Source organism: Neopsephotus bourkii, unplaced genomic scaffold (genome assembly GCF_033783945.1).
Source record: "Neopsephotus bourkii isolate Nb327-2 ecotype Australia unplaced genomic scaffold, CSIRO-AGI_Nbou_v1 NB_891, whole genome shotgun sequence".
Classification (NCBI taxonomy): Eukaryota; Metazoa; Chordata; class Aves; order Psittaciformes; family Psittacidae; genus Neopsephotus; species Neopsephotus bourkii.
This window is the reverse complement of record NW_026901385.1, coordinates 130,787-144,942: the sequence shown is the minus strand read 5'-3', so window position 1 is coordinate 144,942 and position 14,156 is coordinate 130,787. Positions and strand designations below refer to the sequence as shown.

Below are 14,156 nucleotides of genomic sequence, written 5' to 3'. Positions count from 1 at the left end.
CCTACTGCACATAATAGAGGCTACACCCATGGCTCAGGATTCAATTCAGACTTACACAACCATGGCCTAGGAACCTGCTGTGATCTCTACAAATCACTTGGCTTTGGCAACAGGATTTATTCACGCTCTTCTGCTCTGCTCCTAGGGGGGACTGGCTGCTGGGGTTTGTGTACAGAACCTCTTCTGCCCAGATCAATGTTGCAGGCCTCCAGCCAGTCGACCTGGAGGATAGGAGAATGGTAAACATGGACCTTTCATCTGTAGTAAGTAATACTTCTGATTTTCTCAGTGTTTCCTTTGCTTGTGACACTGCAGCCTCACAGTCATTGATGAGAGGAGAATGGGATCCTGAAGAGAGCACCTCTGTGTGCTTCCCGTCCCTGCTCATCTCACACTTCACTATAGATTTGGTTGCCCAGCCAGCACTCAGTATTGAGCAAAACAAGGAGAATCTGACTCTCTTTTAGGGTATTTTGGGGATTTTTTTTTGTTGTGAAATACCTCATCCTGGAGACAGAAAATGCCATTATCTCCAAAAAAGATCCTGCTGTCTTGCAAGCCCTGCAGAGGGCACATAGGTGGGATCAGCAGCTGGGAAACCCGGAGCTCAAACACTGCAGTCTGCAGCCTTGTCTTGGTGGAGCCTTCAACACCATTCAGGTCCATACAGGGACAAGTCCATAGACCTTGTACCTTGGTCCCCTGGGCTGCACTGGTGCTGTGGTGCAGGAGCCAGTCTCTAATTGCAGCAGCTCTATGATGAGTTGTTGGAGGTCTCCAGGAAACAGAGATACTCACCCATGTGCCATCAACTTCCTCAAAGCTATCTGGTGTCATTAATGAAAAGCCACTGGATTACATGTCTAGCAATATTCAACTCAACTACCTTAAGCAAACTAATGATCTCATTGCCTTGTCTTCACTGATGAGTGAGCTCTTTCACAGGAATTCATGCAGAACTTCCTTGTTTATCCATATTCACAGTGATCTTGGACACACAGTTCTTCTTGTGCCACATCTTCATGTTTTAGTTCATTCTTCACTCTGCAAAGTGGATTGGAAGATGCTGCAGTTTGAATGTCCCCACCGTCAACACTGCTCTGGAGCCAAAAGCACTCTTAAGTGCTTTCACACTTGTTGGCACACCAGCCTATAAGTACACAACTGTTACCTGCTCATTTCATTCATTATACCTGAGCCATGGCCAGCCCTTGCCAGAAAATACAGGGCTTACTGCTCTACAGATCAAATGCAGAACAAACTAGAGGCTTCCCAGAAGGAAGTGCTGTAGTAAAGGCCCAGCACTGTTGCTTTTCCTGTATCTTTGCATCTCACTGGGTTTTCTAGGTTTGCATTTCCACATGTGCCCAGAGGCAAGTTCTTCCCCATCCCCAGAGCTGCCATTAGTGAGCAGTGACATCTGTTGCTGGCATGAAAAGAATGGCCAAAGGTGTCAAATGCTGTTGGCAGGGGGCTGATTCCTGTCAGCTCAGCCCGTGTTCCTCTCCTCTTTTTGACTTCTCTTCAGAAATCCTCTTTCTGTTGACTTTCTGCTTCCTGCACTTTGAATTCCCCAGCGCCCTGCAGACTCCCTCCTGCCTGGCTGGCAGCAGCCCCAGTGCCCCCAGAGCTGCAGTATTTACAGCTCTAAATGAATAAGCTTGCAGAGCTGCTATCTGCTCATCTTCTGTTGCTGTGCATCTGTACCCATGCTGCTTGATGCCAACAGGCAGCCCAGCACTGCTCTCCTTTCAGAGGGAGCTGACACTTGCACTTGCTTCATCTGGCTGCAAAGCACTGGGGTTGGAAGCAACTCCCACAGGAGGAAAAGCCTGTCCTGATGAGGTGTCATTGTCTTGATCCATTTTCCAGACCATGGAGCTTTATGAAAAGAATTACAGAACACTCTGATGAACATTTGACAAGTGAAAGGAGCAAGAATGGGAAGGAAACACTCAGGGGCAATCTGTTTTAAAGCAAAGATAGATTTTGCTGCAAGCACAGTGCAGAGTTTCTGCAGTGGGGACTGGCTCCACCCCTACAGATGCCTTTGCAGGATCCCATCCCCAGGAGTGTCCTGCCAGGAATAAGAAAGGCTGAGCTGTGCCAGCATAACAAAGCATAGGTGATGCAAAGGTGCTCAGTGTGAAAGTATTATGCAGGCAGCCTCCCTACTGATTTAGGCATCTCCCAGCCCATCCATGATGAAAACTGGGCTGGGTCCAAAGAGCTTGGTTCTCTTTGCCTCAGAATCCTCAAATAAGTGGAGGACTAAGAGCTCTCAGTATAAGCAGTACTAAGAGATTCCAGTATAAACAGGGATTCACCTCCGAGGCATTTACTGCATGTCTCTCGTGATTAGCATGGTTTTTAGCTAGCTGTCATTAAAAAAACAGAGAAAAAACTGTCCTCCCCCTCATCAAATGCAGTTATAAAACCTTCCTAATGGTTACAATGGGACTGATTTATCCACCAGATTTATTTGACAGCACCTGTTACAGAGACCGAGGAAGCAATTGAGCTGTGGTGGGTTAGACTGATTGCTGCTTGTTCAGACGGGCTATAGGAGATTACATCCTGCATTAACATCTGTGTGTTGCAGAGCTGCTCCAGTCAGAGCACAGGCAGTGTGTGCTCAGGCAGGTTCACAAGTCAAGAACAGGGCTTTCTCTGGGCAGTTTTAGTGCTGCAGAAACCAGGAGTGGACTTGGAAGCAAAGGAGTAGGAGGAATGTGTGGTGGGAAGTCCAGCAGAGAGCATGGATAGGCCATGATGCCTTCCTGTGTCTGAAGAGGGTGCAAGGATGCTGGAGAGGGGCTCTTCATCAGGGACTGCAGTGATAGGACAAGGGGTGATGGGTTCAGACTGAAACAGGGGAAGTTCAGGTTGGAGATAAGGCAGAAGCTCTTCCCTGTGAGGGTGCTGAGGCGCTGGCACAGGGTGCCCAGAGAAGCTGTGGCTGCCCCATCCCTGGCAGTGCTCAAGGCCAGGTTGGACACAGGGGCTTGGGTGACATGATGAAGTCTTTCCCATGGTGCTAATGGCAGATAAATTCTCCTTTTCTTATTCTTCACCAGCACGCGTTGAGCCTGCCCTGGTTTTGCGAATGGAGAGAGCTGTGTGGTGTCTGGAGATGATCCTGTTATCATCCCTCCTCACACACACTGATCTCTGTCCCCTGACCTTCTCCACCCAGAACTGCTCCATCACTATGGAGAGCAGCATCACAGCTCACCTCATCTCCAGGGAGGGGGCTGCAGCTCCCATAAACTGAACTGTGTCTTTATGGCACTTACTGCACCCAACAGAAAGCCTTCAGTTGGAATTTTAATAGCCCATTATGCTCAATGACATTTCTGGTCCTTTGGGGTGGATTTGAACTATGGAAACCTTTCCAAAGTACCAAACTGATTGCTCCTTGCAGCTGACTGATGCTGTCACCTGTAAGTAGCCCTTTGGAGATCAGGCAGTGCAGTGCTGTTGTCCCACATCAGAATCAGTGATACAGGCAGCTTGTGCTTTGCAGTGCGTCAAAGCAGCCATAAAATGAGATACCACAGGGGAGAAGTCACTGATGCACACTGATAAACCTACCCCACTGCTTGCATTTCCTTATAACGAGCATAAATGTATTTGCTTTGGTTACAAGAACACTGTTCTATTCCATTTGTTCCGGAATTCCTCCTGCCCTTTGTTCTGACAGATATTAAACAACTTTTTATTTCCCTTTAATGCTTTTATTGTTCCTTGTAATGTTTCCAATGTTCCCATCCCATCTCCTGTGCAGCCGAGCCAGCGGAAGAATTCAGCACAGGAAAACAGGCTTTTAAGAGATGGAATCACTACATTTTCCCACCAGGATGGCTGCACAGCTTGAAAGCAGCAAGAAAATGTGTTTGCTGTTCTTTTGCTGATGGCTCTGTACTTAAGGTCACAGTATAGGATTTGGCACATATATTCTATAGCAGAGAACGAGTCCTACATCCTCTTAATGCTTCTCAGGGCTTGCCTTGGTCTGGCTTTGTGGAATTCTCTCCTGGGCCATCCTGGAGACAGAACTGAGGTTCCTTTCGAGACATTTAGAGCAGGAATCTGAGACAGGCTTTCAGAAGGCCTAAGCTCTTTTAGCAGCACAGGGAAGGTTCAGCCCTTTCAGAACCACTCATAGCCAGCACCTCTCAGTGATCATGGCACTCGAGGAAGAGGAATTCCCCATTGGATTAGTGGAAGCTGCTGGATGATGAGGAGTTACAAAAGTCTTCTCCTTAGGGGGGCAGAGATTTGTTCTCCCTGACTATTAACTAGAGAACATAACAGGCTGAGAAATTCCTCAGTGCTGATCAGGACAGGTAGATGGTGACTGCAGAGGTTTCAGAAGACACAAACAAGAACCTTCCCAACCCCTCCCAGTAAGCCCATTTCCTCCTTGTTTCTCTCTACCTTGTCTGACGCTGCTCATTTCTCTCTTTAGCACCAAGCCCCCTTGGTGAGCAGTAAAAGGTTCAGCCTTGTTCAGAGAACAATGCACACAACAGCCAGTCCATTAGCTCTTCAGTGGTTATTTTAATTAACTAATCTGTTCGAAACAGGCAGAGCCCATTGAGCCATCTGGGCTGGTTAAAGCCACATACTGCATTAGTAATGTGCTGATTAAAAACTTCATTTTGCTCCAAGTCCCGAATGTATCCAAATGTTACCACTCAGAAACCGCTTCCTGCAAACAGCTCCGAGGCTTGAATTCCACACATGCAAGAAAGGAGGCTTCTTTTAGGCTTGGGTCAAGGTGTGCTGCTAAACCTGGCTGCTGCCTTAGCAGGGAAGGACCCAGCCAGACTAGCAAGGAGGGAGCAGGCTGGGTTTCTTTGCAGCCCCTTCCTGGGAAGCAGGAAAGCTGGGAATGTAGTGTCAGGTATTCCCTGCTGTGGAAATTCCCTAATTCCTAGCAATACTTGGGAAAAGAAGAGGTGGTTTTCCCTGAGAGGGCTTCCTGCCTGGGTCTGGAATGGTTTAATTTCTTAGAAACTGAATTTACCAGAGATGCTTAAATATCTTAGGATGCAAATCCTACCTTGCACAGGAGACCTGAAGCAGAGAAGGCAGCTCCTGCCTTCAGCCTGTTGGCCTTTAGCATCAATCACAGAGTCCCAGACTGGTTTGGGCTGAAGGGACCTTAAAGCTCCAGCCCCTGCCACAGGCAGGGACCCCTTCCACTGGAGCAGCTTGCTCCAAGCCCCTGTGTCCAACCTGGCCTTGGGCACTGCCAGGGATGGGGCAGCCACAGCTTCTCTGGGCACCCTGTGCCTCAGCACCCTCACAGTGGACCACAATCACCTGCAGAGGAGGTTCCCTCTCCTTCCTGTGTCCTGCCTGGAATGGAGCATTCCAGCCTCCATCTCAGAAGGGTTTATCTTATCTCACAGTAAAACTGTGTGTGTTTGTGTATTGCTGACTTTATTTTGGCTCCGGCCAGCCTCAGTTTCCTATAGTGTGGGCCAGGTCACTGCTTCCAGCCAAGAACCTTTCACACACTTGGTAGCTGTTGTGAGATTTAATTCCTATAGTACAATTAAGATAATCTTTGCTTTTAGGGACCTAAGGCACGACGAGGGCACATGACTGAGCAGAGAGCGGGGAGCTGAACTAAGACAGCTTGCCTGCTGTCTCTGCCCATGGCAGGTTATGCTTTGCGGTACCCAGAATCTGGGGGTTTGTAACTCAACAACATCCGAGCACTTAAACAACCCTTGTCAGACCTCTTTCTTCCAGCCTTTCAGAGCTAAACCCAAGTCTGGCGATGTTGGTGGCTCCTGAGCTGAAGGACTCACCTGAGCCCGGCTCCCCACAGCCTCCCCACTAACAGGACTCTTGTTTTCTGCAGGTCAGCGGCCACCTGGACTACATGAAGCAAATGGACACGATCCTCAAAGCTGTGGGCATTAAAACCAAGGAAGAGAAGGGCAGTGCCAGCTTCTCCTCCCCTCCAGGCAGGCAGTCCCAGCAGGGAGCGGGCAGTAGGACTCAGGAAGAGGAAGGCACTGGGCAGGAGGAGGAGGAGGATGTGGCTGCAAGTGATGCTCTCCCAGCCAGTGCTCACTGCCCAGATTCCCCCAGCCCTGTCCTGGGAGGAACCAAGGAACAGGCAGCAGCAGAAGGAGCACATTAGACCTTGGTGCTGGGCAGAGATGCTCAACCAGCACTAAAACTGCTTCCAAAGCACTGTCCAAAGCGCTGGCATTCCCAAAGGAATATCAGTAGCACTGGCAGAGCTGCAGCTGCAGGCTGCAGACCCTCCTGAGAGCCTGGAGCATGGCACCAGTGTGTCACTGGATCAGAGCTTATGGAGCAGCTGCCCATAGCATCTCCCATGGAGAAGGGGCTGATTCCTGCCTGAATCAGCCCTGCTCCTCAGGAAGCGCTTCCCTCCTTGCACAAACTGGGTTTATCCTGGGGGGAAGCAGCTCTCCCCATCGGGGCTGTGTTTCTGCTGTGTAACTCTTGGGAAAGAGGTGTCTCTGTGGGTACTTTGAAGCAGATTGAGGAGAGGGGCTCTAGGAAATGAAACCCACTTTTGGTGGTCGATTTGGCTTTGGCTTTCACATGAGCTGGTGCATTGCAGGCTCTGGAGTGCGGGCACATGCATCCCAGTGCCCACGCTTCGGCTCTGCTGAGTGAGGAGGCGAAGGGCTGGGGCTGCCTGGCTCCTCTCCCTGTCTGCTGTAGGTTTGGTGCGCAGGCTTGGGCACTGGACTCTGTCCCTGTCTGCCAGCTTGGTGCAGTGAGTGCTCCAGGTGGAGACACACTTGGAGACCCCAGGTGAACACAGCAGAGCAAACAGAGGGGGCTGGTTGTGATTTAGTGCTCTGTAAAACCTCCTCCCAGGCTTTGCAAGCCAGCAACCCACAGAGACTTTGCTTTTGTGTCCCACAAACTTCTCCAGCCTTGAAAGCCCCCTCCAGGCGTATTTTTCATTGGCTTAGAATAAAACCAATACTCAGGATGAATCTGTTTGATTTCTGCCTCCTTCCACAAGAGCTAATTGGTATCTGGTATCCGCTCTCCACTCCCTCAGTCTCACACCAGAGGGAAGGACCCCACTTTACATCCGCCACCACACAGAGCCTTCCCAATCCATGGGGGACTGATCCACATCTGCCATCAGAGCTTCTTTTCTGACCTGTTTTGCTGCTGAGCCCAAGCAAACGAATCTGCCAGGAGCAGGGCACGAGGAGAAACCTCCTCGTGTAGAAACACCTCCAGATCAGGTCTTGACTCGAGGGGGGAAAGAGCACGGTTGCAGCTTCCCTTTCACACACCAAGTCCTTCTCCTCCCTCCCTGTCCCAGCAGCTACTTCAATACCCACCTTCCCTTCCCTTCCCTTCCCTTCCCTTCCCTTCCCTTCCCTTCCCTTCCCTTCCCTTCCCTTCCCTTCCCTTCCCTTCCCTTCCCGAGCTGTGTGCACACCTTACCTGCAGGTGACCTCTCCTGAGTCCAAAGCGTGGCTGGTTTGGGGTTTGATGTTGTTGGGGGCTTTTCCTCTCTCCAGACCCTGCAGTCAGGGGGCTCGGTGCTGCTCAGCGCTCATTCCAGAGCAGGGCCTTGGGAACACCCCAAGGACCAGGAACCCGCAGCCTGTTTTGCAGGGCAGTGCTGTTGGCTGCAGGAAGGGGCCGTGATTCCTCCGTGGCATCGGAAGCTTTGTCCACAAGCAAACACCCCATTGCAAAGAACAGGCTCAAGGGAGTCCTGGTGCTGCTTTTGACCATTTGGCTTGAAGAAGCGGCCTCGCTCCATCCATCTCCCCCATCCTGTGCCTGCTGCTCCGGTCACCTCACACACTGCACCCTCTGTTTGCCAGCTCCCTTTTCACTGGAGCTACAGCCAGAGGGTGTTCATACATAAAGCCCTTTAGGGGCAGATGCGCTCACTTCATGCTCGATGCCAAACCCCATCTGTCCACAGGTAGGTACCACAAGTGCATGAACCTTTGTGCTGTTTGGACGCATGCTCTGGCAGTGCTGGCCCTGGGGGGCATTTATAGCAGGGAAACGTGGATTTCTTCATACCCACCCCTTGTTCAGTTCTGGAACGCACGTGGGTGATGGGGAAAGAAAACCAACGCAATTTGCTTGGGGTGTGGTGGATTCTCCGAGCATCCGGTCCCACAGGGATGCTTTGTCTGGATAACAGCAAGTTCTGGAAAAAGGCAGCAGCCTCATAGGGTGTGATTCCAAAGGGGCAGCCCCATGGCTGCATCAGAAAGGCACTTGAGGAGGGATTTGCTAAAAGCACTCATTGGGTTATTACACATTTGAAGTGCCCACTTGCTGCGTTAGTCACTTTTCTCTCTGCTGGTGGCTGCGGAGGGACTGGAACTGTTGTTTAAAAGACAATATTTGGTTACATTTTCACTGCAAAGGGAATAAATAAGTCTATTTTTTCAACCACATCATCTAAAAACTGACGGATTGTCAAAGTATGATGGGCACATGCCAAAAATAGGAAGCTGTAGGATGCAACCCAAAGGGAAGCTTATCTCCTGTCAGGATACCCACAGAGCCGCAAACAAGGCGAACACCCACACCTTGCTGAGGAGCCAGAAAGTGGTGCTGAGCATTCTGCATCACGTTTAACCCCCGGTGTGCTGTTTGTGATTAAACACCATGGTTTCACTGTGCTGCTGCTCAGTGCAGCACAGACGCAGTCCCAGCCAGGCGAGGGGATTAACCTCCAACCAGATGGGATGTTCTGTGGCCTGAAACAGCCCCAAACCTCTTGGCCGTGGGTCGTGGGATGCTGCTTCCCCTGCTGCTCTCAGTGCATTTGGTGACCCACCGAGCTGTGGGAGTGGGAGATGAAAGCCAGGCTTTGGTTTAACGCCGGGGAGATGTTGGCTGTGGAAGATGCGGTGCCCAAGGTTCACAGTGACCAGAAAAGGCCCCAAGGAGCATCCCTTGGAGAGGGAACAAGCGCTTGGTGACGACGAGCAAAGGCGGGATGGGAGGAGAGGAGAACAAGGCAGGTCCATGGGGCAGTGAAGCAGCGCTCAGCACAGGACCCCCTCTCAGGCCATGGGGGTGATGAGCTGGGGCTGCGGCTCCGTGTCGGGGGGCTCCCCGGGGGCCGGGAGCAGGGGGTGCTCGTGGCCCAGCAGCCCCGAGTCGGTCTCAGCCTGCAGCGTGAGCACGTTCCGGAGGGACGTGGCGGCGCGGGCCCCGCTGTTGGAGTTCCTCATGGAGAGGGAGATGGCGCTGGGCCGCGGCTCCCCGGGGCGCCGGCAGCAGGGCAGGTACTTGCCCATGGCCCTCCTGAAGTCCCTCATGAAGAGCGGGTAGATGATGGGGTTCACGGTGCTGTTGCAGTACCCGAGCCACGTGAGGACGTCGAAGAAGCCGGCGGGAACGCAGCCGCACACTGCCTGCGGGCACCCAGCAGGGTCAGCCCCAGCCAGGGCAGCACCTCCCTTCCACAGAAACCCCTCAGAACCCTTCCAAAGGGGCTTCTCCTCGATGCTGCTCCCCAGGGAGAACATGGAACCAACCAGGTTGGGAAAGCCCTTTCAGCCCATCCAGTCCAACCCTTACCCAGCACTGCCAAGGCCACCACTGCCCCATGGCACTGAGGGTGTGTGAACACTTGCAGGGCCGGTGCCTGCAGCCCTGCCCTGGGCAGCCTGTTCCAATGCCTGAGCACCCTCTGGGGCAGGAATTGTTCCTCAGCTCCATCTAACCCTGCCCTGGTGCAGCTTGAGGCCGGTTCCTCTTGCCCCATCCCTTGCACCTTTGCTCCTGGAGCCTTTCCAGCAGCTCCTGCAGGTGCCCAAGACTGCACCCCTCTGGTTTCCAAGTGAAACCCGATTGAAACCCCGATGTAAAACCCACCCGAGCCTCACCTGCGCCACGTTGGTGATGAAGAAGGGCAGCCAGGCCACGAAGAACATGCCCAGGAGGATGCCCAGCGTCAGGCTGGCCTTCAGCGCCTTCTTGCTGTGCTTGCTGGTGAACCTCCTGCTCTCGCTGCCGGCCGCGGGCTGGCTCGGGGCATGGGGAGCCTGGGGAGGGAGAAGGGCAATGAGCGATTCCCAGCGGCTGGAATACCGGCCCCAGCCTCCAGGGGAGTGCAGAGCCCGCAGCTCCTTCCCTTTGGGCAATGGGCAGGAGGGGGCACACACTGCACTGTGGATAGGGGAGAGGAGGCAAGAGAAACCCTGGGCACTGGGAGTGCTGTAACTGTAAAACAGAGGCTTTCTCATCAGGCTGCTCCTGCAGAGACAAACCCGGCTCTTGAAGGCTTTGGGGAGGGTAAAACAAGCCCTGAAGGTGCAGCCTGAGCTGCTGCTTAGGGCAGGAACTCTGTGGTGAAAGGCAGGACATCAGAGGTGCCAGCCTGCAGAGCCCCAGCTCAGGGCCCTGTCCTTGCAACCCAAAACAGAGCCCTTAGCTCAGCCCCGTGCCACAGATAACCAGGGGCCTGTTGGCACCCAGCTCTGGGCCCAGAAAAGAGAAGGAAAATGGGGTTAGAAAGGGGAAACTCGAGGATTCCCTGGAGGAGCCTCCTGGGACACGGGGGTGGTGCTGGGTTCACACAGAGCAAAGCACCCGAGCACCTCGAGGTGTCTGCAGCACCCAAACCCCTGACTCGTGGGCAGAGAAGGAACAATTGAAGATGGGCTGAGAACACTGGGGCTGCTCAGCCTGGAGAGGAGAAGCTGCGTGGAGACCTCAGAGCAGCTTCCAGTGTCTGAAGGGGGCCTATAGGGATGCTGGGGGTGGACTCTTCATTAGGGACTGCAGTGATAGGACAAGGGGTAATGGGTTAAAACTGAAACAGGGGAAGTTTAGATTGGATATAAGGAAGAAGTTCTTTCCTGTTAGGGTGCTGAGGCACTGGAATGGGTTGCCCAGGGAGGCTGTGAATGCTCCATCCCTGGCAGTGTTCAAGGCCAGGTTGGACAGAGCCTTGGGTGAGATGGGTTAGTGTGAGGTGTCCCTGCCCATGGCAGGGGGGTTGGAACTGGATGATCTTAAGGTCCTTTCCAACCCTAACTGTTCTATGATTCTATGATTTGATGCTGTTGTCGCTGGTCTTTCCTCCCCATTTCCCTTTGGCAAGGCTGGCGCATCCCATCACGTGCAGGAGCTGGGCAAGTCCCAGAGCCTCGGCTGCTTTTGTCTAAGAGAGAGCAACAAACTAAATCAAGGTATTTAAAGGCAATTACGTTTGTCATTCCCTGCAGGACCCGGGGGCAATAAAGCCCATTATAGGGAATTAAAGCTGTTACATTGAGCGGCAATTACCTTCTCCTGGAGAAACACAAACAAGCCCCGGCGATAAAAGCCACGCACCCGAGCCCGAGCAGCGATGCAGGGAGGGATCGCGCGGCTCCCGTTAGGGACCGGGACCAGGAGCAGGAGCAGGAGCAGCCGCTGCCGCTTCCGAAGGCTCCCTTGGGACCTGGCATTTGCCGTGGTTTAAACCCCTTCTCCCCCATGTGCCCCACACCCACCACGGCCAGGACTGAGGTTAAACCCTCCAGCCAGAAGGGAGGCGAAGCTCCGTTCAGTTTCGCCTGGGTTTCAATGCGTCCCTTGTGCTGTTCCTGTGCTCCCAAGCAGCTTAAAAGACACGGGGGACATCAGAGGACACCAAGGAGGTGGATGCTGCCCAAACCCCTTCCCTGCATCCTGGTTTTGCTGGCTCCAGAAGCCACAAACCCCCCCCCTCCCTGCACCCAGAGCACGGTGCCAGCAAGGAGCAGCATCCCATGGGCACCTCACCTGTGCCGTGGCCTCCTCGGCGGTGGTGGTGGCCACGTTGGAGGCGAGGGAGGCCACCTGCACGGCCTGCTTGCGGGCCGCCAGGAGGATGCGGCAGTAGGTGAAGGAGATGGCGGTGGAGGGGAGGAAGAAGGTGAGGCAGGAGGCCACCAGCGCGTAGGGCAGGCTGACCAGCAGCCGGCACTGGTCCTCGTCCCCACGGGAGGTGACGTTTGGGGACCGGACCTCGAAGTCCAGCTCGTGCCACCCCATCTTGATGGGCAGGAAGGAGGCCAGCGCAGCCAAGGTCCAGGTAGCCAGGATGAGCCAGAGGGCCCTGCAGGAGGTCATGCGCAGCTTGTACTTGAGCGGGGAGATGATGAGCAGGTACCGGTCCAGGCTGATGATGCAGAGGTTGAGGATGGAGGCGCTGCAGCACATGACATCGAAGGAGTACCAGAGCGAGCACAAGTCACCGCGCAGCACCCAGCGCCCGTAGAGCTGGTTGAGCATGGCCGGGGGCATCACCACCAGCCCCACCATCAGGTCGGACATGAAGAGCGACACCAGGAAGTAGTTGGAGGTGTTGCGGAGGGAGCGCTGGGTGACGATGAGGAGGATGAGGAGGAAGTTCCCCGCTGCCGTCAGCAGGATGATGAAGCAGAGGAAAGCAGCCACCCAGCTGCTCCCCACCAGCAGCGAGCGCTCCCCCAGCACGCTGGCGTTGGGGGCTCCCAAGTCACCCTCCATGAGGAGCTGCAGGGACCTTCTCCAGCGCGCCCTGTGCTAGGTGATCATCACCGGGGGCAGTGCCAGGGCGAGAAGAGGCATCCCCGTGCATCCATCCTCCTTCCTCCTCTCCTCCTCCTCTCCCCCTCTTCCCCGTCTTTTCACCGGTGATCAGGGCAGAGTGACGTTCCCAGGAGCCCATCAGCAGGAGCAAGGTTCTCCTCCCCATTACTCACAGCCAGGCGGTTCCTCATCCCTGCAAGTCCCCCTGCTCCGGGATGCCCTTGGACACTGCTTCCGGATGCTGGGGATGCTCTGAATGGCAGGATGCTTGAGGTGCCAGCAATGCTCTCCATAGCAGGATGCTCTGATGCTCTGGATGTGCTGGAACACAAGAATGCTTCAAACGCTCTGGACCTCAGGATACTTCAGATGCTGGGATGCTCTGGACCTCCGGATACATCGCATACTGGGATGCTCTGGACCGGAGATGCTGGGGATGCTCTGGACCCCTGAGGCCCTGCACCGCCCCCCGGCTGGGCTTGGCTCCCTGCAGAGCTCTGTCCCCTGGGGCAGTGGGGCCGCACTGAGCTCCTCTCGCTGCTGCTGCTGCAGCCAGAGCCAGCGAGGAGAGGCAGAGCCGGAGCTGCTCCCAGCCACGCGCGCCGGGAGGAGGATGCAGCGCTCGGAGTGGGCAGGCGCCTGTCCCCGGCAGAGGTGCGTGCAGGGTCCGGGTCCGGGTCCGTGTCCCCGTGCAGGCACCAGCCAGACCTTCACCTGCGGCTCTGCGCTGCACAGCAAAGGATGCAGAAACGCGGATTCGGAGGAGGTGGGGCCAGGGAGGGCGAGGAGGGGATGGATGCAGTGAGATGCTGATGGGAACAGGGATCTGCTCTAAACTCCACAAAGTGGCACGCGGAGAGTTCCCTTCTCTGCCTTAAAGAGACAGCCTGCACCGTGCTCTGCCTCCCCACGCCAGCACTGGGGACCCCACGTTGGCCGGGCGGGTGAGCAGTGACCCTGGACCAGCAGGTCCGTGGGGAAGCCCTGCCCATGCCAGGCTCCATCCTCTGTGCTGGGTGATTTGAAGCAAAGCCACATGGAGAGCACCCAAACCTGCACCGAGAGCCCGCTCCGAGCAGCCACAGGCACAGGGAGGATTTGCTGGCTGCTTTTCCACCCATCTGCAGCCAGGGATGGAGGTGTGAGCAGAAGCCGAGAGCAGAGGCTGCACCGCACCAGGGGAGCATCAGCCCTCCCCTCTCTGCTCCATGGTTACCTGGGCTGGCCGCGGTGCAGCATCCCTGGGTGGACCCATGGCAACTGTCCTTCGGCAAGTGGGAGCCAGGGGGTCCCGCTGGCTTCTTCATCCCTTCTAGTTCAACACTTCTGAGTCTGTCAGTGCTGCCACCACCTCCACACATCACAGCCAACACCTCGTGGTGCTCGGCAGGGCCTGCTTTGGGGTTTTAACCACCCAGCTGCCAAAAGCCTTCTTTTCCTTCCAGTTCCTGGCCTCAGTTTCTGTTGGGGATGAGCAGAGCCAAGGGCACCGCCCCCAGCACAGGCCAGAGGGGCACAGACACTGCCCCTTCCTCCCTGCACCACCACAGATGTTGGTGCAGATGTGCGATGAGAGCCAGCTGTGCCCGGCCCCATCCTGCTGCAGCCCC

General features: G+C 54.8%; 2 protein-coding genes across 3 annotated transcripts in view; one reads left to right on the top strand and one right to left on the bottom strand.

Moving 5' to 3' along the window:
- Positions 1-6,427, top strand: part of TMCO4 (transmembrane and coiled-coil domains 4) — a 31,408-nt gene extending 24,981 nt beyond the window's left edge. For both annotated transcript variants that reach the window (XM_061357356.1, XM_061357355.1), the window contains exons 13-14: positions 146-263; positions 5,879-6,427. In XM_061357356.1, coding sequence (XP_061213340.1) covers positions 146-263; positions 5,879-6,163 — 403 coding nt within the window. In that variant the 3' untranslated portion in view covers positions 6,164-6,427. The remainder of the gene's footprint in view (positions 1-145; positions 264-5,878) is intronic.
- Positions 6,428-9,062: 2,635 nt separating this feature from the next.
- Positions 9,063-12,795, bottom strand: HTR6 (5-hydroxytryptamine receptor 6). The gene is made up of 3 exons (XM_061357347.1): positions 11,776-12,795; positions 9,891-10,049; positions 9,063-9,416 (listed from the first exon to the last, which is right to left on the bottom strand). The coding sequence occupies exons 1-3, from the start codon at positions 12,502-12,504 to the stop codon at positions 9,063-9,065; spliced, it is 1,242 nt and encodes a 413-aa protein (XP_061213331.1). The 5' UTR covers positions 12,505-12,795.
- Positions 12,796-14,156: the final 1,361 nt, after the last annotated feature.

Excerpts from the sequence above, each read along its gene's own strand:
- HTR6 (XM_061357347.1), bottom strand. The coding sequence starts at position 12,504 with ATGGAGGGTGACTTGGGAGCCCCCAACGCCAGCGTGCTGGGGGAGCGC. Across the intron at positions 10,050-11,775 it reads CCGAGGAGGCCACGGCACAG|GCTCCCCATGCCCCGAGCCA; the intron begins GTGAGGTGCCCA and ends CTCCCTCCCCAG. Across the intron at positions 9,417-9,890 it reads TCATCACCAACGTGGCGCAG|GCAGTGTGCGGCTGCGTTCC; the intron begins GTGAGGCTCGGG and ends GGGTGCCCGCAG.